Below are 27981 nucleotides of genomic sequence, written 5' to 3'. Positions count from 1 at the left end.
AATAGCTATGCATGAGTCAATGCATGTAATTTATTTACACTCATGTACAACTTATGATAATTATACTATTTTGAGTTATCTGTATTTGTAAATGACAAATTTATTAAATCAAATTAAACATAATAAATTGTGTATTCTCATTTTTCATAATACTAAGGAGTAAACTGGTGCCAAACCTCTGCATACATAACATTGCTGTACAAACTGTTTTTGTATTTTCTTTAAGTGTGTTTTCTTGCTTTAGTCATCAGACGCTTCTGCAAGTATGTAACATCTTTCATCACACACAAAAACTGTTTGGGCCAATCAAAACTGAAATAATATTTTAAAACTCCAAGAAGTGAACTACTGCATCTCTTTAAGGCACTGTTCTAGTATGTGGATGAGCCCCATGGTCTGATATCGAATCCTGACCGTCCCAACGCCAGCTGTGTTTGGCAGCCCTGCTGGGGTAGGAGGTTTGGGTCACCATCATTGCGACCCTGCTGGTCTACCTTGCACCTGCAAGGTCGCCTGCTGAGCAGCGCATGAAACGTCTTCTTCCGACCCAGGTTTCCGGAATTGCTGTATGATAAGCATCGAGTGACATCACATGCTTTGGAGGAGAGCCCTGCATGCACGCTCGTTCTATATCCTGCAGAATCTGAGAAACAAACAAACAAATAAACACACAACCAAATAAATAATGTGTTCAACAGGCACACTACTCATTAATTATTAGGTTCAAGAGCGTACTTATTCCTTTGATTAAAATATTGATATGCTAGTTTCCCTTTGTATATTCGGAGACCATTGTAGTCGTCACCATGGCACGTCAGAGTATGTTCATGTGTTTTGCAGTGGTATATTGTATGTTTCTGGTGCTCCAGGCTACCTGTTCACAAAGAATCTACAGGCAAAACAATTACACGTGGTAGGAGTTCGTATTGCCCAGAAGTCAGGTTATACATTGCGTCATAGTGATGTAGTAGGTTATAGGCCCACTGCGAAAACGTTATATTTTACAACAGTATTTTCCATGACTACCAAATATCCTACACACCATGTAACTCCACTATTAAAACTCATAAGTCAAAAATCTGAGACTCCATACACATGTGGCAGAAACGTTATCGTTTTTGTTTGAAAATATTCACTTTTGCATTTTCGGTCTGAAACGTCCTTATCACTTTAGAAATCACAACGCTAAGATAGTTAGTCTACCTACAGATGCTGACACGATGGAAATGCTATATGGTTCTTCAGGTCAGTGGTTCCCAGCCCTGATCCTGGAGACCTACTGTCCTGTAGGTTTTCATTTCATTCCTAATTTGGCACACCTGATTTTATTAATTAGCAGTTCAACGAGATTTCTAGCTGCTGAGTGAGGTGTGCTTTGTGAGGGCTGGAGTGAAAACCTACAGGTAGATATTCGAGAACGGGGTTGAGCACCCCTGCTTTAGGCGTAGGTTACTAAATTGTTTAAATGAAATGTCAATTGGGTTTGGCGCGATGAAACATTAACATGAAGCCAAAATATCAGTTAGGACACTAGTATATGTATATTAGACCAAATCAGCATATGTATCTAATGTGTATCTTTGGCGTCTGCGATACATATTAGTTCTCTTTTAAAGAAAAAGAAAACATTACATAGCCTAATAGCAACGGGAACAACTTCTAACAGCGTTGAACTGCTCTGAGAAACAAAGGGCTACAGTGTGGCATTGGAATTAAAATAAAGGCTAGCCTATTGTTTCTCAGAACAGTTATCTTTACATTTGCAACTTGAAAACTTGACGTGTTATTTGCGGTAGTGAGTCTGGGAGGGAAAACTTAGCCTAATATCTAGATCCGCCACACCTCTGTCCAGCCCGAACAGCGTGCCACCTGTTCACACCCTCCGATTCAAGACTGTAGTCACAGGAAGTCTGGGCAGTGAAACACGTCTATGGGAGCGCTTATTACTCTGTGTGGAGTTACTCCAACTTTCCAAAACTGTTAAAACAAGTACAAGCGAAGATGCTCTGTTTATGAGGCATCCTGATTTTTCTGTCACTGTGTGGCGACAGTTTTTTCCACAGAAGCATCAGGAAAAGATGGCGAACTCGACTATAGAGAGCTTGTTTTATCAGAAACCGGCAAAGAACGCTACGCAGACGCCCGATGTCGATCGTTCGTACAAGGTAGGCATCAGCACTATTTTAACCTTTCAATGCTTTCGTGGGGATTCGGGTCTGGGGAACGACAAATCAGAACGAATGCTAATACTTTAGAATAGCCGTAACATAGGCTAAAGTGCACGAAAAAACCTGGACGCAAAGCCTATGGTTAAAGTTTTAGGTGGACAGATGTTAAATAGGCTACGCAAGGTAGCGCTTTTGGTAGGCTATATGAAAGGACAACTCTCATGTCATTGGTAACTTTTCAACTTCTCTTTCACAGGAAATTTGTCTACTTTACTTGTGACTGTTAGTAAGACAGTCTGCTGACTGATTCTTATCTTGATGTACTGACTTAACAGTTATTAGCCTAAACTCAATGTAATCTAAGGCTACACAAATCAAATCTAACAGCAAACAGTTTTAGTAGTGAGTGTGTGTAGTCAGTTCATTTAATAAATAGGGTGTAATAACCCGAATAAATCAATCAAGTAACGATATGTACGTATTATTTCGGCGTATTCAAGAATTTGTTTTGGTTTTTATTCGTCTATACACTTATTGCGCTAGATATGGAAGCGTGTGCTGTTTGGTGCATTAGTGGATCATTATAATGCATTTTCTTTGATCTGTTATTGACCCATATGTGTGAAAATCTAAAAAGGATTCTTTGAGGAAATGTTGCGCATCCGTGGGGAAGTCCATTTCACTTCCTCTCCAGCCAAGAGGTTTGCACTAGAAAAAGTTTCAGACGTAGGCTAACGTTCTACCCCTACAACATTTTTTTTGCACCGTTCCTATGTAAATTGGCTAGATAACGATGTGAAACTTGCAAGTGTATGAGAGATTCAAACTTTGGAAGGGCAGTAGCTGGAAGGCTGCAGCTATATATCCTTCAGTTTAGGCTTGGCATCGCAGGTTTAGAGATACCGAAACCTTCAGGTGTTATTGTAGCCTACACTTAGGGGCTGATGCGGGTATTCAGTTCTGTAGTCACGCAGCCCATGGTCCATTCGTTTGAGAAGAATAAGAACCAAACTGTCAATAAAACGCCGCTTGCAGGGATGATTTCAGGACGGTGACATTTTGTGCCCGCATACGACACGACGCTAATATGCCTACTAGTCGCTGGCCCGCCCCGAGCCAGCTCCACCAGACTGTAACAGCCACATAACTGTCGCTGGAGTTTGGTTTTCTGGTCACCACAGTACTTTTTTAAAACCGTTAAAGTGGTCGGCTATTAATGCAAGCAAGTGCAACGAGGTGTAAGGACTTGCCATCAACGAAACTATTATTGAGTAGGCTAACAAAACATTGCACCGTTTTCTTTTATTTTTTTACTTAAAATTATAAAAAAAATTCATTGAGTAAAGAAGAGTGAGCTTATTACTGAGACATTGCGATGTGAAGGAGTTAAGCATGAGCATTGAGCACCAGGGAGTTTAAGAATTTTAAATGTTTTTATTTAAAAAATAGTACTGCTTTAGAAATAATTCCTCAAAATTGTAGGACTGCAAACATAGGTTTTATTCGAATTTGAATGCAGGACTTGATTTTTACATACTCATCATTTGATTGCTGAAGCTCAGCAGTGGTGTTCATCCTTAGCACTTATTAGAAAGGGCGACTACCTGGTAAAACCAGATTGCTGCTGGAAGTGCTGTGGGAACTAAGTTGGGTTGATTTGTGAGGGAAGGGGGAAGCGTTTCTCCTTGACCATGTAGGAAGTGGACATTCTCTGTGTAACAGAATTGGGGCTGCTGTGTCACTCGCATGCCTTTGAACATTCCATTGCACTAATGGATTCCACGGCAGGGATCGGGTGTTAGTGCAAATGGCTTTCAGTCTGACCACCTAAATGCCCTCTGACATCTGATTGGCTCAATCAGGTATCATAATTATTCATTGTGCAGTTTATCGTCTCTGCTTTCCCTTGCATTCCTTAACTGACTTGTTTTACTAGGTTTCTGGTCTCGGTGCAGTAAAATAATAACAAGTTCTTACTTGACCTTGCTTATTTCATAATTAAGTACTTTATCAAATTCAAGTCTAAGTTTCATCCCAGTGTTTCTCAGTGGCATATTCTAACTTGGCTTGTATTTCTTATATAATTGTTCACGCCCCTTCATATTTCAGTTGATCTTGGATTTATTACTTTTACAGATTTCTCCAGATTGCTGTGGTAGCCTATCTGGTGCCACAGTAACCCCCACAGTATGACTGTGTGGCCCTCTTGCCTGCACAGAACCACGTCTATGGATAATCCAAGGGATTTCACTGACTGTATCCCAAACCCTACCCAAGCCTGGGGGTTGTTTTGGGCTGTATCATAGCTGTGGGCTAAAGCAGCCATTGTTTGCTGAAGGCAGGACTGCTACCCATTGCAGACACCTCCCAAAGGCCACCTTGAATTCTAGCAGAGGCAGAGCCTATTCTTTGGTATGACTTGGATTAAAGACACAACGTCCTGTTCTGTGTCACAGGGGACATTGTAAACACCCCACAGACACTTTTATTTTTCTGTTATTGAACCAGGCACTTCCCTCTACCTCATAACCATACGTCCCTCTGGTTTGCGCACCATCTGTTTTGATATGAACATTTGATATGAATAATATATGTATCATAATCTTCCGTCTGGAACATTCCTATATCTTCTTGAAGTCTTCTCTCCTTCAATAATGCATTTCTGTGTTCTCGTCCTCATCCTCGTCCCTCTCTTCTGGCCTAGATTCTCTCTGTGCGTTGGTTTGGTAGGGGAATGTCCCAACCCCCCTGGCTTTTAAGACAATAGAGCAAGAATGCCAGGCGAAGCCTGATTGGAGAAGGCAGGAGAAAGAGAGCACTGTGGTGATGAACAGCTGCACGCCCTGATTCAGCTAAACGCTGAACCAGTCGTCCCTGCATCGCCTGTGCATCGCCCCATCCCAGCCACAGATCACTATTGTCACTCTGTACAAAGGGATGCCCTGTCCCCCACACCACCTCCTCGAGGAATGTGGAAGAGAACACTTTCTGCCTCAACACTGGCCATGGGTTTCTCTCTCAGTCCTCCGATGGCACCGAAGCTGCCTGTTTAAATACACCGTTTAAAATCTTTTGAAATTAGAAACGTATGTCCTCTATGGCCAGAATGAAGGTGCTTCACCAGTCTTGCCATTGTCTGTGGCCAGTTAGCCAATTGCTGTGCCTTGTTCAGCAAAGTGAAAGGATCACTGTAAATAGGAGGAGTCATTTACATTTACGCATGTATTCATTTTGTACACACTTTTATACAGAGGAGGCTACATTATATGCAAGCAGTTGAGGAAAATGACCCACAGTATAGATACAAAATTAGTCTGACACTAGCAAAATGGCGTGTAATCATGAATGATTTGATAAGCCTATTGACATGCACAAAGGCACAATGGAGCAGACGAACAATAACAAGTCAGTGCTATAACATCCGATACAACGCACAGTATTGAACACTCTGACTGATGTTGGCAGATCTTGGGTGGTGTAATGTGTAATGAGTCACATGAAGAACAGGAGGAAAAAAACTGAAGAGCGAGAGTGAGACAGGAAATGGAGAAGAAAGCAGAAGGAAGGAGATGAAGATGGATGCCAGGTGTGCTGAAGTAGCAGACTGATGTCAAGGACACGGTTGAGATGAGGGGAAAGTAGGAGATTAAGAAGGCTAAGAAAAAACTAGGCAGGGCTTCAGGAAAATTAAACTTATAAATCTTCTGACATCACAGCCAATCAAATGTGTTTGGACACTCCTATTTCCATTTTTCTTTTAATTAATGTTTATTTTTTAATGATTGTTCATTCATTAATTTTCTTTAGTTTTTATCTACGCCATATGCCTTAGTTAAATTACAAGGTTTGGCAGTTAAATATAGTAAAAAAACAAATTTCACCTGATTCATTGGTTTCTAATATATATGGTGTTTCCAGTGTCTGTAAGGGCACCCTACAAACACATTAGTTTGCCCAGTGATGTTTGAAGAGGTGAAATCACCCGCACCTGGACAGGCCTGGTGTCTCCTCTTCATTATCAGATTCCATATCCAGACTAACCAGAGCAGTTAGATGTCACTGGGAGCTGTGAGTCATAGGTAACTGCATTAAGGATCCTCTCCTGTCTCTCCTGCTGCCCGCACGGCTGACTGGGGAAAGCTTGGGTAAACAGTAGGCTTGTAGCCAAGCGTGAACGATGAATCAAATGTCGTTTATGTCATGGCCCTTAATGTCATTCAGGATTATTGGCTTCTTGTTTCTTTGACTTGCACACTGACATTTTGTCTGTTATTGCTGGGTTTATATCACCATATATAAAACTGGCAATAACAGACATTTTCATATAAGTGCAGTGTTATAAATGTATGTTTTTACTATATTGTGTGGGTTTATGATCAAGTAAAAATGATGTATGAATATACATAAATATTACATTTTGTTTTTCGTTGCTAATTTGTCCTGATACTCCTCTGTATTATCTGCTACAGTGTAGTAACTGTAAATGACAGTGGAAGAAAGAGTTGATTTCCTAAAAGACCCTTTACACATTCAGATGTTCATCCTCTGCACTCCTCCTGTGCTCCAGTGCTGTGCTACCACACCGATTAGCCTGTAAGAATCTGTGATGGCTATACGCAACATTCATTGTCGTTGGTCATACCTCTTTTCAGAACATGAACCAAATTTCAATGTTTAGATATTAGCGGGCTGACTTTTCAGACTAAGGAGTTGAGTAACTGTTGAGTTTAAAGCGTATGTGGTTTCCCCAGCAGTGCAGTAAGCCCAAATGGAAGGGCCCTTTGTCCCCAATTAAATTTCTGCACGCACAGAAATCGGATTTCACTTTCCGTTGAGCAGTCCATCCTGGCTGCAAATTAAACTATTCTTTTCATCCGGGCAAAAGGGGTTTTGCAGACTTGATAATATGAACTGAAATGGTAAATCATGAATCTGTTATGCGGATGCTGCTTCAAAAGGGATTTCGCCATGCGAGTTAATTTGCGGTCTGTTATAGACATTACATTTATTTGGCAGACGTTTTATCCAAAGCAATGTACAGTAAGTGCATACCGAAGGCCAGTGGCCAGACATGCCAGTAGGAAGTGGTGAGCTTTGTATTGGTTGTGGTAATTCAACAACATGTGATGTAACATGCTAATGCAGTGTGTCTGCCTCATTCTAGGAAGAGGCTCCTTAAGTTAAGGTTCCATCGCTCAGAGAGTGTAGGCAATGCATGCTTTTAGGTAGAATGGTAGATCATACTGTGGAATATGCATGACCTGTTGTATTTAAATAGAATCTGTACTGTTGTGGTGAGAATGCACTTTTGTACATCACTTTGGATAAAAGTGTCTGCTAAATAAATGTAATGTAATGAAATGTCTGCAGAGAAATACTGAGCGATGCATTTAGTCATGCATTTAGCTGGAAACCAGCTTTACCAGCTAGAGCTAGGTTTGTAAAACATGGTAGCTGGTAACCGTGTAGAGTTTGGTTTGGAACAACAGCCGGTAGCTGGTGGCCTAGCTAGCGCTAGGTAGAACAGCTGGAGTTGCGGTCAAGTACATTCCTCAAGCACATCTCAATAACAGTCAAGACAACTGCACCACTATATTTATTTGGAAAAATGTTTGAAATGCAAAAGTAGCCATTTCTCTCCAAACTTCTAGCCTACAGGCATAAAACTCTAAAATGCACAGAGCTCTGGCTAAGTATATGAAGATATGCAACTCAAGATTTGATTCAATTCAATACTAAGAAATGTTAATGAAATGTGATTCATTGAACCCAATTGACAAGAAATGTACAAAACGAATGCATGTGTCTTTATGACCAGATTGACTGATAACAGCATAACTGGATCTATGACTTCATAGTATGAATTTTATGCTGTACCATATTTCCAAATATGACCTTAAGCTCTGTAAATTTAATATGTTGGCATAAGTACCACTAAATTGACTTTTAAATTTATGTGTCTGGCAATACAATTGAAGTGCAAAGCCTAAACTGTCATATGTACATATTTTGTACCACCAAATATAATTAAGATCCCCCTTTAATTTGGCAAACAAATGTTCTAAGTCTAAATGAAAAACTAACTTTACACTGAATGCTTGTATTCAACCTAGGGAAACAACCTTAAATCTACTTATAGTCTTCAACGTATTGATGAACTTAGACAAGCTTTGTCAGTTCGACAAAGCTTGTCTACCAGCTCAGTCCAGCTCAACCAGCTACATTTCTAGGCTGATCTTAACTGTAATTTTCAGCAGAGTACACCCCTCTGTCTTTGTACTGCATGTGTGTAATGTGAGGATTTGACATACTGGAAGCTGCTAAGCAAACGGCTGAAGATTTAATGTTCAATGCCTTTCCAACAGTCAGGCAAGATTGCCAGCAGTAAGTTCACCCTCGCTGTGTGTTTGCATTTCAGTGTTGGCTGTTTTGACTACTTCCTGGTGAAGGAAGATAACAGTTCAGTACTGTGACTGTGACCCTCTTCAACGGACATGGCAATTTCTGAAATATGAACGCTTCATATGGCCAACCAGGTTAAGTCACGAAAACTGATCCTATAAAATTACAGAGCATTCATCTTAACCAGTCTTAAATCTGTTTAGTTATTTCATTTTCATATTCGGACATTTTATTTTATTGATAATTTTGTTTTTTGGTCAACATAAGTAGTTGTACAGGGCCAGTCTTGTCACTGTAATTGATTGTTGGTTTGTCATTGTGCCCTCTCATACTGCCAATTCAGGTTTCACAGTGTCTGTTTTTGTGCTTTGAATCATTGTTTGGGCATTGTGCACATTTTTATGTCCTTTACTTGTGAGTTCAGTGCAGGTCTCATACAAGTTTGGGGTAGATTTGAAATGCAAAACTAAAAGGATATTCCCTGACACATAACATAATAAACTGCCACATTCCCAAAGTCTTAATTTCTAATATCTCCCCTAATATGATCCATGCAAATACACACATGTCCTGATCTAAAGTCAGGTCCCTTTCCTGAGCCCCAGCACTATAAAGCCCAAGAAGGCTATCGATTGTGTTTTAGCTGCCAGGGTGTGCACCTGATAAATGGAGGTCTTCTGTTCTCATGAATCATGGATCCAGATGTTGCCTGACCTGCATTGCCCCCTGAAAGACTGCTGGAAGGGCTACTCGTGAAATCCTTTATCGATGACCATGTTCCTGCGCGTTTAATCTTACTGTCTCAAGGTTTCATCACTCACACACTTTCAGTGTTGCTGTGAAACCATGTTATTTTTCTAAGTGCTGTTATCTGTGCTTTACATTTATAGTGAGTCAGAGCGTTGATTTCCCACTGCCACTGCGATAAGGCTTTCAGGCAAACTCTGCTGTCATTTGTCACTTCTTGCAAGTCACGTGGCAGGAATTGGGTTATTGTTATTATTGTAGAAGTCATTTTGTACTTCTTCAAAGCATCTTGTGCCTGAGCCAAAAATAATGAACACAACATTCTAACTTTAATTGCTAAACAATTCGAGTAATTAAAACAACACGGTAAACAGTGATTTGAAACAAAAGAGTCATTTAATTCGCTGAAACATTTTTGTCTGCACGATTCTGCTAAAACTTCTAAACGCTTCTGGTAAACTGTTGTTTAAAAATATGTATCAGGGGTTCTGTTCTTGGTGTGAGAGGCTTGAATGAGTAGATTGCTTCTGCAGAAGCCTGACACAGAAAACCAATCAAAACAGAATTATATTTTGTTGAACCATTTGACCACCCTCAAATGGTTTGCTTCATATTGTCCTGACCGCTCCCACCAGGCGGCCTGGAGGGGATGGGTCTTCTCCCTCCACTCACTGTTGCCCGGTGTCCCACATGGGTCAGCGTTTGGCTCCTCTTCTCTCTTGCACTAAATCACTTGGTCCACTTATCAGTTATTTGTGCCTGTAACATGTCATATCATTGCTATGCTGAGGACACTTGACTGTCTAATTTTCTCCTCCTAAAACCCAAGTTCAGGTACATATCTCTGCATTGTCTGGCTCACACTGAAGTCTGGTTGTCCACCCACCACCTGAAGCTCAACCTGGGGATGACAGAACTTTTCTCCCTGCAGGCAAAGGGTTCCCCATAGATTGATCCTTCAGTCACTGTCTGTGACTCTGCAATATCTTTTTGCCACTCAAATAAGAACCTTGGTGTGACCCTGTATGACCAGCTGACCTTCTCAGGACACATTACAGCACCAACCCTGTCCTGCAGGTTCTCCCTTCACAATATTTGGAACAATCCACCGTACCTCAGTCAAGAGGCTCTGCAGCTACTTGTCCAAGTCCACACAATCTCTTATCTGGACTATTACGCTTCCTTGCTGGCTAGCTTACTGACCTTTGCCATCAGACCACTGAAACTGGGCCAGAATGCTGCTGTCTACCTGGTATTCAGCCCACCTGATTTCACACCGCTATGCCCCTTTTTGAACACCCTTCGCTGTCTTTCAGTGGCTGCCTACATTCAGCTCCGATCTCTCACAATGGCATACCAAGCTGTGAATTGTTCTGCAAGTTCCTGTCTAGAGACGGTGATTACACTGTGCACTCCGACCAGCCTCCTGCCTGCAGCATCTTCTCACCATTTGGCTGTCCCATCACCTCGAGCACCTGGCAGCCACTCCATATGACCCCAAGTTCTTCCCCAAACAGTCAGGAAGGCAGAGTCACCTGCCATTTTCTGCAGTTGTCTGAAAAGCCTACCTTTTCAAACTACATGTTTCTACTTCTAAAAAAGGCAAAAAAACAACCCTTCTCTCTTCATTTCTCAAGTCCTGCAGCATGCACCAATTATTTAATTGTAACTCTCTGTATCCAGCTCAAGTGCCTTTGCTTACCATGCGAAATGCACTTTTCAAAGTTGGCTAAAAGCATTTGCTAAATGATTCAATTGTATGTTGTACATCTTTGTAGTATGAAGTCATGATAATGAAATCAGACCTGCAATAAATACTGTATTAAAACGAGCACTATGTACGCGTGGTTATATTTCATTTAGGTCCCACTTTGACAGGAGTGGCCGGTTTGTGACCTTGTCACACCTTGTCAGTCGTGTTGATGTTTACACAGCATGCAGCTTGATTGTGTGCTTGATTTGCTAGCAGGGGCAGATCTTGGCTGTAACAAGGCCCATAAAGGATTCTATATTTTAACTGTCAGAATAGCCTGGAATAGAGCAGGTCTGAGATATGACTGTCATTCCAAACCCTGTGGTTCATTGTGCAGGTTCATGCCAACTTTATACAAACAAGGAGTCAGGTAATTTATTGGATACTTTAAAGCAGGTCAGGTTATTGGTGAAGCCATCTTCACTGTTGAATGATGACTTCTGACTGCTGTGGAGAAATGCTTTTCTGAAGCACAGATTGTTTTTCTTGGAAAAAAGTAACCGAATTTATGGTCAGAATTCTAGGAATTTTAGAACCACTTCTGAATATGAATTTGTTTGATTAAGAAATAATTCATAGTAGTTGTTTGACAGTCAGTTGATTAATAAATATGGCCTGTCCATGGTATAGGATCTGCTCACTTTGGCCTGGGAAACACACAGTATTCCTCCGTTAGACAGTCTGTGCCACAGCAGCGAGCGATATGCAGAGGCTGTATGCTTGTAGAGGGTTCTGTGATGCCTCTGGAGATGGCTCACTGCTGGGTGGTGGATGGCAGCTTGTGAGACACCAATATGAGGGCCGGTGTGTCAGCCCTGTGTCTGTAATGGAGTTCACAGATGTCACTGAATGTGTGAATGTCAGCTACAGAAAGTGACATCCCTGACCTCCCTGGTGAAGCAATCAGAGGGCCGTTAGGTCCCTCGATGTGGGACCTTAGCCTTTAGTTCAGTGGGCTAATTGTACCTGTTGTACAGAGTAGATGGCAAGTGCCACAGTTTGAAATTTTCGGCAGACTACCGGTGGTTGTATCTCCTGCCCAAATGCCCAAAAGGAAAGGTGTGGAAGGGGTGAGGTTTCACGGGTTACTGCTGTGCAGTTTGGATCAAGGGCACAGAACTAATGTTTCACTCCTCTGCTTGTGCTCACTTAGTCCTCATGGGGGGAGAGACGACTGGAAAAAAATGTTCTGATTTCTCCTCTTATGTGAAAAGATAAAAATAGCACAAAGTCAGGGAAGGCTCTGAGTCTCTGAAGGAGGGGCACACGTCTTTCGAGTTGCTCACTTACGTTTTGTGTTGCAGGCGTATCTCGTGGGGATTATCATCGCCATATGTGGGAATTTTCTGATCAGCATCTCCTTGAATATCCAGGTAACTTAACATGCATCGTTAAAGGCCTGCGACTGCTTTTCTACTCTTTCAAATCCAAAATGAACATCCTGCAGTAATGTGAGGCAGAAACTCTACTAACCAGAGGCTTAACATGTAGGTTTGTATGCATTAATGTATAAGGGTGGATAAATCAAGTGGATAAATTATCTATTTTTTATTGCTAATGTAATTGTAATTGTAATAAGTTCAATTAAAATAATTAAATTCATATTCCATGTGAGGAACAAGTAAAATATATATGCAAATATAACCCAATCAAATCCTTTCCTTTTCACAGAAGTACACCCATGTGCGGCAGTCCCAGACGGGCTCCAAGCCCTACTACACCTGTTTCCTCTGGTGGTGTGGCATCGGCCTCATGGGTGTGGGCGAGCTGGGCAACTTTGCGGCCTACGGCTTCGCCCCAGCCTCGCTCATCGCCCCACTGGGCTGCGTGTCCGTCATTGGTAAGGCAGTCGGTCCCCTCCTCCAGCTACTCCACCTCCTCCACTCAGCTGATTGGCCTGTCACGCCCTATTGTGGGAGAACATCACTGAGGCTGTTTCAGAGTTTTAACTCACCCATTCTGAATAAACATTAAGACAGCTGGTTAAATATTTAACTACAGTTAAGGGCTTACACTCTCTCTCCCTCTCTCTCTCTCTCTCTCCCTCTCTCCCCCTCCTTCCCTCCCTCCTCTGTTGATCTTTTAGTTTTGGTTGTGACTCATGTGCATTTATGTCAGAAGATGAGCTTCATGTGGAGATTGTTGAGTCTGATGTACGCAATGTGCAGAAACCAAGCCCAAGCAGAAATCCTGATTCTTTGCCTGTAAGGTTCAGATAGACGTGACCCGCGACAAAAAGAATTACAGCAATTTTGCATGTCACATTTGAAGTCACATGTTGGAATTCTGTGACAACCTCGTGTTCCTTACAGTCATAAAGAGTGCTCTATGTGGTGTGTTAGCAGTGTTTGTGGTGTACTTATTACACATGGGTCAGTTAGACCGTGAGGATTCCTAGATTTATGCACTGCCAGACTGGAATAGATAGATTTGCAGAATAACAGTTCTGCTCAGCATGATTAGGGGATGACTCCATAACAACCTGCCTCCTAGACGGGGGCAGGGAGCAGTGACATCACCTCCATGCCCCACCCCTAAAGAGGGGAGTGCTTCTGTTGTAGTACCGTAGTTACAACAATCCAGTACATAACTGTGCTGGTGAGTTAAAAAAATTTTCTAATATGGAGAACTTACTGAGTGTTTTATGTTGGACACTTGCATCAGTGCAAGCTGAGGAGCATCTGGGTGGCTCATCCATGGCCGTGTTTGTCAGATTGCTGTGTCTGGTTTCAAATCTGGACTGTGTCATTGACAGGGCATGTAGTAATTGGCCTTAGCACTACCCAGGGAAGGGAGGGACCTCAGTCAGCAGGATGTCTGTGTCTCATGATGCATCAGTGGCTACCCCCTCCCGGTCATTTGGACACCCGTAATCTGCCTGCACAAACTGCGCGAGGCCTTCTCCGACTCTTAACCGGCGGTCGTCACGTGTTGCAGGGAGGGCGCGTGTTTGTCAGCTCTCTTGCGAATTGACAGAGGTGGTTGCGGCGATGAGCACAAACACTCCTGAAGTAGACATTCCGAATTGTGAGAAATGGCGTGAACGGTAAGAAAATAAAGCTTGGAGTTAAAGGCCCTCCCAGAGAACATGGGAGATGTGTCCGCTAGTATTTTGGCGCAGTGGGGATTGGGCCTTGAGCCTGGTGGACTGACACAACGAAGCTCCTCGGAGAGCAGTCGTGCCCCGACCGAACACGCAGGTCCCCCTGAATGGCGTTACCCGTGCCAGCTGTGTTTCCCCAGCTTGGCTCTAACTGTAGGCTGCTTCAGAGCCGTTTGGTCTCTCTGCAGCTTGCCACTTTGAATGAAACGCACTATGCGGCCATGGAAGGTGTACTGCAGTTTGATTTTATTGTGACGGCCATGTGCTTTCTGGAGTGTATCAACTCCACAACAGGGACTAGCAGACCTGAAGACTTCTGCACATCACATTGCATTACAGTCATTTAGCAGACAGTCTTATCCAGAGCGATGAACTGTAGCAGAGAACATCAGTGTTACCCTCAAGAATAAAAAAAAATGTCACCACAAAGGCACAGAGGCCCATTTGTAATCACCAAGTGTAATATTTACCTAACAATTGTCAATATGTATAGTAAGAAAAGAGGATACAATTATACAGATAACCTATCTTAGACAGCTATGTCTATAACATTTTCCAAAAGGGGCCAGAACAGACATCATCCATTGACAAAATAAGGTAAATATGGCTTATGGATTTACAGTCATGAAAAAAGGTTTGTCAGCCATTTCAAAGATGATACAATTTCTCTCTCATGGTGATCTTCCTGATGTGAACATTTTGCACGTACATGAATAATTGATAAACTGTTATTGCATAGTGTAGATTGCTGTGAAGAGGAAAAAATGTGTGAGAGCTTCTAGGGCTTGAAATATCAAAGTGGTGCTCTTTCGCAGAGAGGAAAATCAAATCAACAATTAGGATAATTTGTAATAATATGGCAGAGGGAGATAAACAGAGATAAAGGCCGCCATACATGATTCTGTTGTTTAATCAAATGATAGCAGCCTGTCCCAGCACGAAAGCACTCAGAACCAGAGATTTGACGTTAAAAGCTGTTATTCTACGGGTACAACATACCACAACATTTTAGCAGCCAGTGTGTTTGGTTAACAAGCTTTCTTCACCAGGGAGCAAAACGCTGTACAGAGGCAGCCAATTATAACCATGATAAAAAAAAATACCTAGGCCCTGATTTAGCATGTGCAAAACCTTTTAGCACATGGAAAACCAATAACATGAATAATTAAATGATTAGATTGTGTTATTAGTTTTGAGTGCACTAAAATGTTTTGCACGTCCTAAAGGTCTTCGTAAATCAGGCCCCTATCGCGCTCAATCAATGAAGCATTCAGTGCACTAACACACGCAAACATCTGAATCTCAGAGTTTTCCACATGCAGTGTTCCATATGAAAATGAATTTGTACGCCAGTTGCACCTGGTTTGTGAAACTCTGATAAAACTGTTAAACTAGGCTTTCCAGATCATATATGAATTAAGATGCAGCAATTACATTGCATATTTCTAGTCTCAAATGTTTTCAGAAACATATTTTAGTGGACCGTTTAGGTGGAATATGAGAGTTTATGAACAGGCTGCCACATTTCTCCGGTTTGAAAAACATTGGGCCTAAAATCAATCTAGATAATCAGATGCTGGCAGTGTTCCATCGTATTAAAAAGTCAGTAGACAAACTTATGGGCAGCTGCAATTTTCCAGCTGGATATGTTGACTGACATCTATGTGTCGTAGTAGTTCCTCCAAAGAGGTACTCTAATGTCATGACTGGGGTGGTGCCAGAGCAGAATGCAGAAAGAATTTTTCAAAAGGTAGAGGGCAGCACAAACATTTTCTACCATTTTTCTGTCAAATGATATTATTTCAGAAATGTTGAAATGACGGCATGGCTTAAAATGTCTCATTATAAAGTAGGCATACAGACATGTTTACAGGTTTTAAAAAAGTGATCTAGGGTGTAATGGCCCTTTAAAGCAAAGTGTCACTAGTGCAAACTGGGTCCTGCAGTAGCAGGTGTGACCAGTAGTCTATGGTAGTGGGAGTCTACAGTAGTAGGAGCACTGGCTGTACCTTGCAGGGGGTTTATGGGAAGGTTATTGCTTCATTAACTCCTCCAGACCTCATACCAGGTGGCCACAGACTCCCAGTTGCCATCATTGGGAGATCCTCCGCTCTGATCAACTGTCCTGCAGTGCTGAATGTGTCCTTTAGCGTTTAAAATAGCCGCTGGCTTGCAGCTGAGTGCGTCACGCACTGTTCTCAGAATGACTGCGTGTGACATTAAAAAAAAAAAAATGCATTTAACCTTTTTTTAAGCAGGGTGTCCTACTGAGACCAGGGATCTCTTTTGCAGAGGAGCCCTGCAAACCATACAAGTTCAGACAAGCCTTATAAATATAAAGTGTCTGAACAGAATATAGGCCTACATAGGGAAGAATTATACATAGGAAGAAAGTTTGTGTGCATGAACACACACACACACATGCACACACATTTGCAGGGACTTGAGGTTTCTAAATAAGGAATGAAATTGGGGAGGAATCTTGATGAGCTGCTTAATGTTCATTTAGTGATCAGTGGAGAGGGCTGTATTTGACATTCGTGCTATCGGCATAAGCTGTTGTGCATCTGATATACTTAAGGCCATCACATCACCTCCAATCTAATGACGCTGTATAAACTTCAGAGTAATGTAATGGTGATATCAATCTCAGTGACTATCTAATCGATGCATTGAAACCCATGTGTGACTCTAATGAATGAATGAACAATTAAAATTCAGGTAAAAAGACTTAATGATATGCCATTATATCCTACGGCTTAAATGCTGCTTGATCTTCACTTGTTGCTCAAATCAATTTCCCTTTTCAGGCTCAAATAAACTCATTACTTTCTGTTTAGAAGGCAGCTAAAGCTCAACAGTGTCTGAGAACAGCCTCTGTTTGTGTTTGGAGGAGGCCTCTGCACCTTTAGAGCAACCTGTATATATGTCTGTGTGCGTGTGTGCGTGCTGAGTGAACATTTGTGTGCTTATTCCGGTTTGTGTGTGTGTGTGCGCGCGCGCATGTGTGCTCGTGTGCACATACATTTGTGTGCTTGTTCATGCGTGTTTATGTGTGCGTGCGTGAAGGTGTGCATGCATGTGTGTTTGTAAGCGTGTGTGTATGTACGTACATGTCTGTTGCACTGAGATGCCATGACTGTAGCATGCCTGTGTCTCCCTGTTTCTCAGCCAGCGCTGTGATCTCTGTGGTGTTCCTCAAAGAGACCTTACGGGCCTCTGATGTCCTGGGTAAGTTCTCCATTCAGAGCCTCGTATGCCAGCTCACATCTGTTATTAGCCTGGTGAAAGCAAGGCAGTGCAGTACAGAGCATTAAACCCACCAGCTCTTTTGGACATAGACTTTATAACCAGTCACATAAATTCAATGAAGGCCATTTGAAGGTGCAAGTGGCCGTTTACATTATATTGCATTACATTTATTTGGCAGATGCTTTTATCCAAAGCGACGTACAATAAGTGCACACCAAAGGTCATTTAAACACAAACTGTGAGACATAGAGAAGTGGTTTAATAGTGAGAGCTGTGGCAAGTATGCCACGCTTTCACAAACAGCCCTCTGAGAATCTGACTAGTGTCCACGCTGGCATGTTCCTGGCATTCCTGTCACTGCTGCAGATGGTATGTTGAGCATGCCTTCAGATCTCTCAAGATCTCACCGTCTGGATTCAGAAACCCTTAAGGACCTTACTCTGTACTACCCAGGGTTTTTTTTAAAGGTTTTTAAAAGAAAATATTTTTGAAGAAAGTTTGAATATTTAATGTGAACGTGGAGTCTGATTCGCCATTGCACACTTCAGAATACAGCAGAGACAATCGCTCTCTGTGTGTGAAAGGGTCTGTTGTCTGCAGTGAGGCAGTGTATTACCGCATGTAGGCGATTGTGTGCGATGCGCCAGTGCTTCCCAAGCTGTGGGTTGTTGGGACCATGGGGGGGGGGGGGGTGTGGGAGGGTCTGTTAATTATACCTTTCACATGACTGTCAAATTAAACACTACTCTAGCCACATTCACAGCAGCTTTTAACATGTATGTGAAGTTGCTTTGACATGGTTTTTACATTTTGTTTTCCTTTTTTGTTTTTCTTGGCAATCGTTTTATATAAATATAAGCCGTATCATTTTTTTTACTGTGTATGAAAGGTACTGTTATTATTACTATAATAATAATAATGATAATAATAGTGGTTATGTAATCCCATATTGGCACATTTTAATGAGTGCTGGGTGATTCACTGAGGGGGTCATGGGCTGTGAAGGAGCGTGACTCACAGCGCTGTACTGCGCAGGCCTGCGCTGCTCCTCTCACGTTTGCGCTTGTGTGTCCAGGCGGAGCTCTTGCTGTGACGGGGACGTACCTCTTGGTGACCTTCGCCCCCCACACCTCCCAGCACGTCACGGCACACCTGGTCCAGAGATACTCCGTCAGCTGGCAGTTCCTCACCTACCTTGTATGTGCATCACAGGGGTGGGGTGGGGTGGGGTGGGGGAATCTGTTTTCAGTGTCTGTCAGGATGCGTTCAATCCCGTGTTGAGCTGTAACACAGAACAGAAACAGGCGGGTGGAGGTGAATTGGTAAACCTTCTCTTTGAGCAAACAGCATGGCTGAGCTTTGTGTGATGGCTATTCAGTCGTTAATGACTTCCTGGATTGTGACCAGGCTCTAAATTACTTTGACCCGCTGGTCAATTAGAAACCTGATAGTTCTGTGGTTTATGTCAGAGTAAAATCAATGCCATTCCCACAAGTTAAGTAGCATCTGTTGGTGCCAGGTGTGTTGGTTGCGGTTTCCATAGGTTGGGTGGCAGGGGTTAAAAGCAGTGTGGCTTTATCGGTGTGGCCTGATCCAATCTCTTGCTGTCTCAGGCTGTCTAGTATGTGGAGGAGAGAAGCCCTCCTTGTTTCACACTGAATTGCTCTTCAGTGATTTTGGTTTGTAAGCCAGACTTCTGTATCTGTGCTACAGGCTCTGCTCCACACACAAGGCAGCGGTGGTCCTGAGCACCCCCACATAGGAATGGCGCGCGGAGCGGCGGCCTCCTAATCCGCTCCACGGGCTTTCTGGCACCCGCTAACGTGCCTGCAGAGAGATTTAGTAATGCGATTCTCAAACGTGCACGTCGGTTTAGGAGACACGCTTAACTCTCAGCGAGTCCCCCAGCCCGTCGTCCGTCTTCCCTCAGACAGTTACAAGGGACGGGATTTAGAGGACGGGAGAATATCGCCACAGGCAGCTCACCACCCAGGATCATCACTGGAGCGTGCTGGGACCCCGTTCAGCACCAGCGCGATCGATAGCTCCCGTTTGATTTATCGCTGTTTGAAGAAATCGTACCGTGTTCTTATTCCTGTTAAGGATAACAGCTCCCAGTCTATCTTAAATTGATTTCTCATTTCACAGTAAATCTGCCGTTATTGAGCGCCGCGCGTAACTAAGGAATATGTACACCCAGTACCCCGCCAGACCCCAGATTCGATAACGAGAGCAGCAGTCGTTTAACGGCGAGCTGGACAAAATAAAAACGCAGACTTGTTGCGTTTCGTCGAGATTAGAGAGCGATGGCGGCCGCTTCCTGTAACCCGATTCGGCTGCACAGCGGCTCTCGATTCAGCGGGGCCCGGGGTGTCATCTGGAGATTTGGGGCTTGATTACGGGTGAATCCGCCAGGGAGGCTTTCTGACACTTTCATTAACCGTCGCGAGCGGCGTATCATTTCATCTCCTCTCCACCTGCGCCGGTCATTCGTTTCAGTTATAGGACAATGCCTGCTGCTCACTTTGCTATTCTGATAAGACCGCCATGTGTTTTGTATGAATATAGAATAGGCTTTTAATATACTTCTTTTTAGCATATTCAGGCAGGAAGGCAGAACGCAATAAACAGGTTGGTTGTGTAATGAATTACTCGCGGGGGGAAATTCATTTCTGTGCCAAGGAACAGAACAGAGTGTTTTTGGGTCGTGCTTCACTTTTTCTTTTTTCCCTTTGTCTCTTTCAGACTATAGAGATTATTGTGTTCTGTGTTCTACTCTACTTGTACAAGAGGAGGAACTTGAAACACATTGTGGTGGTGCTAATGCTGGTGGCTCTGCTTGGTAAGGCTGAACAATCTTTCCCTACTTGCCCAGCCTCTACAATGACTGACCAATGAGGATATTGAAAGTTTAATTTTAATTTATGCATTTATTTATTTTACCCGCAAACAACTTTGGATCTGTTTTTAGGTGTTCTGATTTTGTGGTGATTTAGGTGTTCTAGCTTGTTATTTTCTCAGGTTGACAGGTTGCTTTGGAAGGAAAATATTCAGATCAGAGGTTGAAACTTGATATATAGACGTAGTATATTGTGTACCTGGAGTTTAAGCAGCTCTTGGGTTTGCTGTCTTGGGGGGGTTCTTTCTCTGGAGGTGGCCAGTATTTTTACACATTATTTGCGAGATCTAAATGTTAGCCAGAAGTGTGAAATCCTGTGTGAGGCACTGCAGTGGCCTCAGCAGTGTTCTGTAATATCCTGTCAGGTGACCCTGAATAAGTTTATTTCTGGCAGAGTCATGTTGCAGTGTAATTTGCTATGTAAGATGGTTGAGGCTAAAGCACAGTTTGGAGGGTTCATGCTGAGCTCTAGATCATGTGGTCGCAGGGCGAAAGGAGTGCGGTCTCACTGTCTCACGATGTCCTCCGCAGCCTCGCTGACGGTCATTTCGGTCAAGGCCGTGTCCGGGATGATCACGGAGTCGGTGAAGGGAAGCCTCCAGCTCACGTACCCCATCTTTTACGTCATGGCTGTGGTGATGGTGGCGTCCTGTGGGTTCCAGATCAAGTGAGTGTGGAGTCTGGCGCTCGGAGCCGTGGGGTTTCTGTGGGCCCCGCTGATGTGGCCCGAGCAGAGGCTCCAGTCTCCTGTGAGAAACGCCTTTACAAACCCATTACTTTTGTGTGCACTTCATTAACTCGGCCAGCAAACTGAATCATTCTGTGCTGACATGTAAACCCTTTCCTCCACTAGCTAGGCCTGTATTTTAATTTAGCCATATCAGAATGTGGATTTTCCAGTTTTGTTTTGATGTGTCCAGTGGAAACATGAGTCTAAGTCAGCAGTTGGGAAAATGTGAACTGGTCATAAAGTAAAATTGAAGTGAATGCAAATGGTTAAACCAAACTTATTCACACGGAACTCTCCCCGCTTTTCAGCTGCATCAAAAAATGTTCTTTAGTGTTAGCGACTAGGTCATTATGGACTGTGACATCACTTGTTGCCACAAAAAAGGCAAAAGGTGCTGGGTGTTCACATTGCTGGGTGTGCTGAAGTGACGTTTTACAGTAAAAGTGATTTTTTGCAATCCAAGGTAAATTTGCTGCAACTTCATAGTGAAATCATAGCTTGTGAAACCCAACAGGAATGTTTTAAATAGTGTATTTAAGGTGAAACTTGTTTCTTGTCTCTTCTTTGGCTTCCTGTGTGAATTCAGGACATGGATTTAGTCTCTTCTGCTTCTCTAAAGCAACTTGGCATTTAGATTGCCCTTCGTTAGATTATTGGCTGTTTTACTCATAATTACCTCTGGTCATTAGCAGCTCTACCATTACGCTCTGGCTTGTTTTTCTAAGCAAAACAAACGTGACCTAAGATAATTAGCAGCACTGATTCCATTGGCTTTCCCTGGTTTTGTTTTCGATAGAGTGCGGTTGCTAATGCTGTCCTGATTAACTGCACTGTTGAGTCGCACTAGTTCAATATGCTGCTGTGGCGCACTGCTGTTGTTGCCTGTGTGAGCTGTGCAAAGGGTATCCTCATTTAAGGACACTGACACACTCACGTGAAGTGATATGATGTGCTGTTTGTTAAATGTTGCACATTCTGTGTTCCTGCTCAATTTTTGTGCATTTAGCATTGGTAAATATAAAAATACTAAACTACAATTTTCAGATTACACCTTTTTAAACATTGTGAGAGAAATTCATGTGGAACTTTCTTTTCCAAGAGCAATGTATTGCATTAAAGCAATATTTAAAAGATATGTTATACATAAACATGAATGTTGATTGTTAAATACAACATTTAATTTATTCAATTTACATTTGATTCCCATGCCCCTCCTCTCAGATTCCTGAACCAAGCCATGAAAATGTTTGATGCGACAGAGGTTGTGCCCATCAACTTTGTGTTCTTCACTGCCAGCGCGATTGTTGCAGGTAGGATTATCTACAGTGCCATCTGAGAGTTATGAGGTATTTGACAGCTATGCTTGGGTTGTGTACATTACATGAGTGGTAACTCTCATTGTCGGTAACAATTCTGCTGGTTTCTTGTATGAGAAAAAGACACACACTTCAGAAAGCACATAACCCACATAACCTCCCATCCTAGGACCCAAAAGGGATCATTAACAGAAAAGTGGCATACCCCTTGGGTCATAGAGACCCAGAGGAAACATGAGAGAGTAAATGAGTGGTTCCAGAGATGGAACCGTGGGGAACACTGTTACTAAGGAGCACCGCCTCACTACAGTGTGTAGTTATAGACTCACTGATGAGGGTAAGATGGAAGAAGAAGTGAGGCAAACACATTTAGCAGTGCTGATTCACAGCCAGTTTCACAACCAGGTCATGTAGGATTCTCTTTCTAGAATATTCTCCTTCTCAAGTCTAAGGATGAGAGCAGCCATTGTTTCAGACCTGATAGTGACAGTGATCCTGCAAGAAAAGAAAATTTCAGTGCGTTTCATTTTTATTCATTTATTTATTTTAAAGTTTTGCTTGTCATCTCAACACCAAAATGGTAAAACCAAAGAGTAAAACTGAATAATAAAATAAATGAATAATTTTGTTGGATTTGTTATGCTTAATTTTCTTCATTAAGTGAACCAGCAGCTGATGTTCTAAGTGCTTGGCTTGGAACATACACTGATAGGCAATCAGGAATGTATGATGGTGCTAAACCATTAAGAGCTTTGTAAACTAGTAAAAGTACTAAAAAAATCAGTCCTAAAAGATACCAGGAGCCAGTGCAAGGAGGCCAGAACAGGAGTGATGTATTCAGATTTCCTTGTTTTTGTTAATTCTGCCAGCAGCATTTTGTGCAAGTTGTATCTATCAATCAACTACTTTTGCAGTTCTGTCAAGAGTGCATTGCAGTAATTTCGGCATCTAAAAACAAATCCATGTGTCAGCTTTTTAGAATTTTTCAAAGAGAGGAAAGGCCTGACACATACTATATTTCACAAGTGGAAAAAAGCAGTCTTGTTTACAGTCAATGTGAGGCTTGAAACTTGGTTCAGTCAACTATGACACCAAGATTTCTCACTTCTGATTTGACTTTAGCAGCTAGATATCCAAGTTTGGTATTTCAATGAGAAAAAAATCAGTTTCTCATTAAATTGGAGAAAGTTATTGCTCAACCAATTGACAATGGCAGCTAAACGGCTCGTCAAATGCGTTATGGCATCAGGGTCATTTGGTGAAACCGAGATATATAGCTGCTTGTCATCTGTATATGTGTGAAAATTTACACCATATTTACAAATGATTTTACACAATGGAAGCATGTATAAGGAGAACAAGTGTGGGCCAAGAATTGGTCCTTGTGGAACGCCACATGTACTTTCATGTACACAGGCCCTAAATCTTATCAGAAAGGCGTTTTCAGCTGTCAACAGAGTTACACCTGATTCTACTAATCAAGATCTTTGCAAAGAAGACTCTAGTGTTGATAGCAGAATCAGGTGTGTAACTGCTGATTGGACAAGCCTGACCACACGTTTGGATGTGAGACCTGCTGTACACAGTCACCTAAACTAACAACATTTTATCCTAGTTATATATGATTCAAACCAGGCTAATGCATTAGCAGTGAGACCTAACCAGTGTTTAAGATGATGGATAAGAATACTATGGTCTGGTGTCAAAAGCTGTCCCAGATCTAAAAGAATAAGAACGGACAAATTATTTGCATCCACATTTGATCTTAGATCATTCAGGACATTCACCAATGGTTTACTTTAAATCCATCCTGGAATTTTTCCTGATGCTGCTATTATTAAGTGATCAATAAGTTGTTTCAAGGCTGCCTTTTCTAGAATTTCACTCATGAAAGGTAAATGGGAGATGGGTTTATAATTATTGATTACCGAGTGGTACTGTTTATTTTTCTTAAGAAGAGCTTTAACTTCAGCCTGTTTTAAATCCTGTGCCAAAATGACTGATGGTAAAGAACCATTGACTATATCTAGCACATCGTTAGCTAAACAAATCAAAAACATATTTAAAAAGACCGGTTGGAATTGGGTTAAGGGAGCGTGTGGAGGATTTCGGTTTTTCTGCAACGCTGCAGAGTATACTATCATTTGTTCTGCAGAAGGAGGTCATGTTATTAGGTGGCCTACAAGAGGGTAAATCAGGTTGTTCTCCGGGAGTTTGGGAAACACAGGATCGAATAGTGTGGATTTTCTCATTGAAGAATACAGCAAATTCTTCACAGTTTGATGGAGATGCCAGGCAAAATCAGTCCACCGACCGCGTAGGATGACTCTAGAGTTACTGCCACTATCACTGATACTTTTAGAAAAGTGTACATTTCTACCAATATACAAAGTCCTGTTGTATGTTGGAATATGGCTCTTAGGGCTTTAGGGTTGCAGATAGGGGGTGATGGGGTACAGGGGTAATGTGACGTGGAGGTTTAGGACTATAGGATAGCCAATAGGGGATGATGGGTGTACAGGGATGGTGTGACAGGGAGTTTTCAAGCTTTAGGGTAGCAGATAGGGGGTATTTGGGGTACAGGAGTGTAACAGAGTGTTTCTCTGTTACATGAGGCTTTGTTATGAGCTGAAACATTAGGAAACTTCTCTCAAACTCACAGCAGCCATTGTGTCAGGGCAGCAGGTCCTTTTGTTCTGATGAATCTAAATATACTGTTCAAATGACTCACTTGACAGCAAATAAATGCTGGCATTATAATAATTTTTTGCAGTTAACATATAAGCAGCAGCAGCAGGAGCAATTTATCCTTTTTTAATAAGTACAGCTGTACTTGTGGGAGCAAGTAATCGCCATTGGCTGCCATGACTCACTCTGATGATCGCAGATAAACCAGCACCCTTTCATCTGAGGGGCAAGATGCACATTTCTCCCCCTGTGGGAAAAGAGGCGGTGCTGTCGCTTTTAAACCACATGTAACGTTCGCTCTTCCCCAGGGTAATGCTTTCATGTCCATGTTTTTAATGTGGGATCGTAAGGCAGCGGTGCTCAGTGTGTTCAAATAGGCCGTCCCAGTCAGTGTGTCAGTGTCCACACCATGAGTCTGAAAAATCCTAAATGGTCAATTTATCTTCAGGCAAATAGCTGCGAGAGAGCAAGAAGGAAACATTAAGCGAGCGTTTAGCATTCCATTGCTGTGCTTAAAGACACGGAAGCTGCACTGCGCAAAAATCAGCTAATATGTCAAAACCGTATTGTGTATGCATCCCAGCCCTGCTATTCTCCTCAGAACTGACACTCAGCCCCACCAGCTTATTGTAGATATTGTAGTCTTTGCTCCTGTTCTCACAATTGGTTTTTTGCTGACCTTTTGCAGGCATTGTGTTTTATCAGGAATTCTACGGTTTGGCTCTGCTGAACATCTTCATGTTTCTTTTTGGGTGAGTATTCATTTCACAAGATCACAGCGCTGTTAACCCTACAGAGTTGAAATGATCTGCCCGTGTATTTAGTCGCTTTTTGTTTGAACTGCTTCAGGTGTCTGCTGTCCTTCCTTGGAGTATTTCTGATTGCGAGGAACAGGCCGAAAGTCAAGACTGAGCAGCCTTTCATTGACATGGGACAAGTGCCCGGTGGGTATTTACTCAACAAGGTTTCCTGACATTTGACCTTTGAAAGGATACCTTGGCTGGTGCAGGAAAATGCCAGATAAATGAATCGTGTTCATTTATGAACCGTGTTCATGTAAATATTAAACCTACAGAAACCAATGCAATATATTTATTGATCGGCTTTGTGAAGGATTGGCATGTGCATGCTACTTGAACTGTCAAATTTGTTGACCTTATGATGAAAAGTACATATCAAATGATAAGGTCATGTATTAAATTTTCTGCAGAATTAAACCTGAAGGAAGAAAATATGTAAGCATCTATTGATCATGCTTACATAAGTACATCAGTTAAAGCTCTTGAGAACTGGGGTTGGTTTCCCATTTACTAATACTCATTAGAATATTTTGTCCCGGCCAATTTATTCAAATAGATGGGGTCAGTGGCTTCTCCATCAGGCTTGTATTTATGTCTAGTAATAGCCAATATTTCACATAACAAGCTGAGAGGAGCCATCCAAGCCAGTTCCATTCATTTTGTAGCTTTGTGTTGTCATGCTACACTGTTCTAGACGAAACTTTCCCCACACGACCCTTCACGGTGTGAACACTGTTCATGTTGCGCATTATTAAGAAATCCTTCCTGTCCTTTTGATATAGCTTTCAAATCTAAATCTTTCTAATCCTTTTAATGTAGTTAAACACAGCACGTGGTTCACTATTCGTGCTTTGGAATGACCTTTGCCTTTGCATTCAGATTTAATGGAACGTGAACAGAATGGCATAGTTTATAGAAAAGCCAGTTTATATGCAGTATAGCAGGTCATTATAGTGAAAGACAACATGGTCAATGACTTGCCATTTTCATGCAGCCTATAAATTTAAAAGGAACATTCAAGGAGGTTATTTGGCTAATTATGCAAAATAGACCAAAGGGATGTCACCTTCACACAGTTCTGCCTCATAACAAATGAGCTTTCATGCTTGTTGTATAATTTAGAGGACTAGCATAAACAGATTTGTCATGGTCCAGGATGTATCCAGAGGACAGTTTTTTAATGAAATTAATGGAAATCCTAAATACTGCACAGGCGTTAATTTTTTTTTTTTGCTCTAGTTTTAGTTTTTATACATAAGGTAGCCCAACTTTCCTTTGTAGAGATTTATATTACAAAGGCAAAAACATGCATCAATTCTGTTTCTGCAAAAAGGCAGGACAAAAAAACTAAAGGACTAAAACAACATGCATGTCTAGCTGACAGACATTGCATTAAATTGGCTTAGTGGCATTTCCAGCATTAGGACTTTTCTGAGCTTAAGGTTGTGTAAGTGAACATTTTTGCACTCATTATGCTCAAGAACACCTCCAAATGTGTCTGCTCTCCTTGTTTCAGTTCTGTGTCCTATGGTCATTGTGATTGGTTCTTCAGCAGCCCCTAGTAACCAATGCTGTTCTCCACTGCACAGGAAGGAGATGCACTGATAAAGTGCAGCCCGAAGCCAAACACATAACGTATGGATCTCTGGCAGCCAAAATATTACACCTGGACAAAAAGGGCGAGCAGCAGGAGGAGACTTCAACATGAGACTCAATCCACGCAGCTGTTTGGACAAACCGTCCGTATCCACGGATACGCACACGCGCGGATGGTCAAGTTCCTGGTGTACATCCACGGAGAGAACTTCATCCGAGTCTGACCCAACGGAAATTCCTTACTGAGGGACAGTAGACATACTACGTGTTTACAGGTCTGTAACAAGCCAAAAAGGTGGGAATCCCACCAAAGCGCAAGGACTTTGTCATATTTATTACTTGAAAGGACAGCGAGGCTTGACTTTAACATGTATTTTCAACTGATGCGTAATTCACACGAACTGTGTTTTCAGGTGAAATGGCACAATGCTTATTACTGTTGTGTGTATGGCATACTAAATGCAAAGAGTTAAATTATGCAAATGTACATTAACAAGATATTACCAATAAACTTATTACTGTAGATT

General features: G+C 42.1%; 1 protein-coding gene and 1 long non-coding RNA gene across 3 annotated transcripts; one reads left to right on the top strand and one right to left on the bottom strand.

Moving 5' to 3' along the window:
• On the bottom strand, positions 1–1342 carry LOC135257679 (uncharacterized). Its single transcript, XR_010330707.1, has 2 exons — positions 1208–1342; positions 1–643 (listed from the first exon to the last, which is right to left on the bottom strand). It is a non-coding gene; the product is annotated as an uncharacterized LOC135257679 (long non-coding RNA).
• LOC135257671 (NIPA-like protein 2) lies at positions 1274–27979 on the top strand. Of its 2 annotated transcripts, XM_064340671.1 has the most exons (12): positions 1274–1403; positions 2052–2165; positions 12375–12443; positions 12742–12910; positions 17345–17404; positions 18501–18622; positions 20171–20267; positions 20856–20991; positions 22276–22364; positions 25747–25810; positions 25908–26002; positions 27448–27979. In XM_064340671.1, the coding sequence occupies exons 2-12, from the start codon at positions 2079–2081 to the stop codon at positions 27564–27566; spliced, it is 1107 nt and encodes a 368-aa protein (XP_064196741.1). In that variant the 5' UTR covers positions 1274–1403; positions 2052–2078; the 3' UTR covers positions 27567–27979. The 2 variants fall into 2 exon arrangements, with proteins under 2 accessions (XP_064196741.1, XP_064196732.1); XM_064340662.1 differs by lacking the exon at positions 1274–1403 and having other exon boundaries at positions 1412–2165.
• The last annotated feature ends 2 nt before the right edge of the window (positions 27980–27981 follow it).

The sequence above is a fragment of the Anguilla rostrata genome, chromosome 1 (assembly GCF_018555375.3).
Source record: "Anguilla rostrata isolate EN2019 chromosome 1, ASM1855537v3, whole genome shotgun sequence".
In the NCBI taxonomy this organism is placed as follows: Eukaryota; Metazoa; Chordata; class Actinopteri; order Anguilliformes; family Anguillidae; genus Anguilla; species Anguilla rostrata.
Note: the sequence above shows the minus strand (reverse complement) of the source record. Positions and strands in the feature narration are given on the sequence as shown.

Excerpts from the sequence above, each read along its gene's own strand:
- LOC135257671 (XM_064340662.1), top strand. The coding sequence starts at position 2,013 with ATGAGGCATCCTGATTTTTCTGTCACTGTGTGGCGACAGTTTTTTCCA. Across the intron at positions 18,623-20,170 it reads GGCAGTTCCTCACCTACCTT|ACTATAGAGATTATTGTGTT; the intron begins GTATGTGCATCA and ends TGTCTCTTTCAG. Across the intron at positions 20,992-22,275 it reads TCCTGTGGGTTCCAGATCAA|ATTCCTGAACCAAGCCATGA; the intron begins GTGAGTGTGGAG and ends CCCTCCTCTCAG.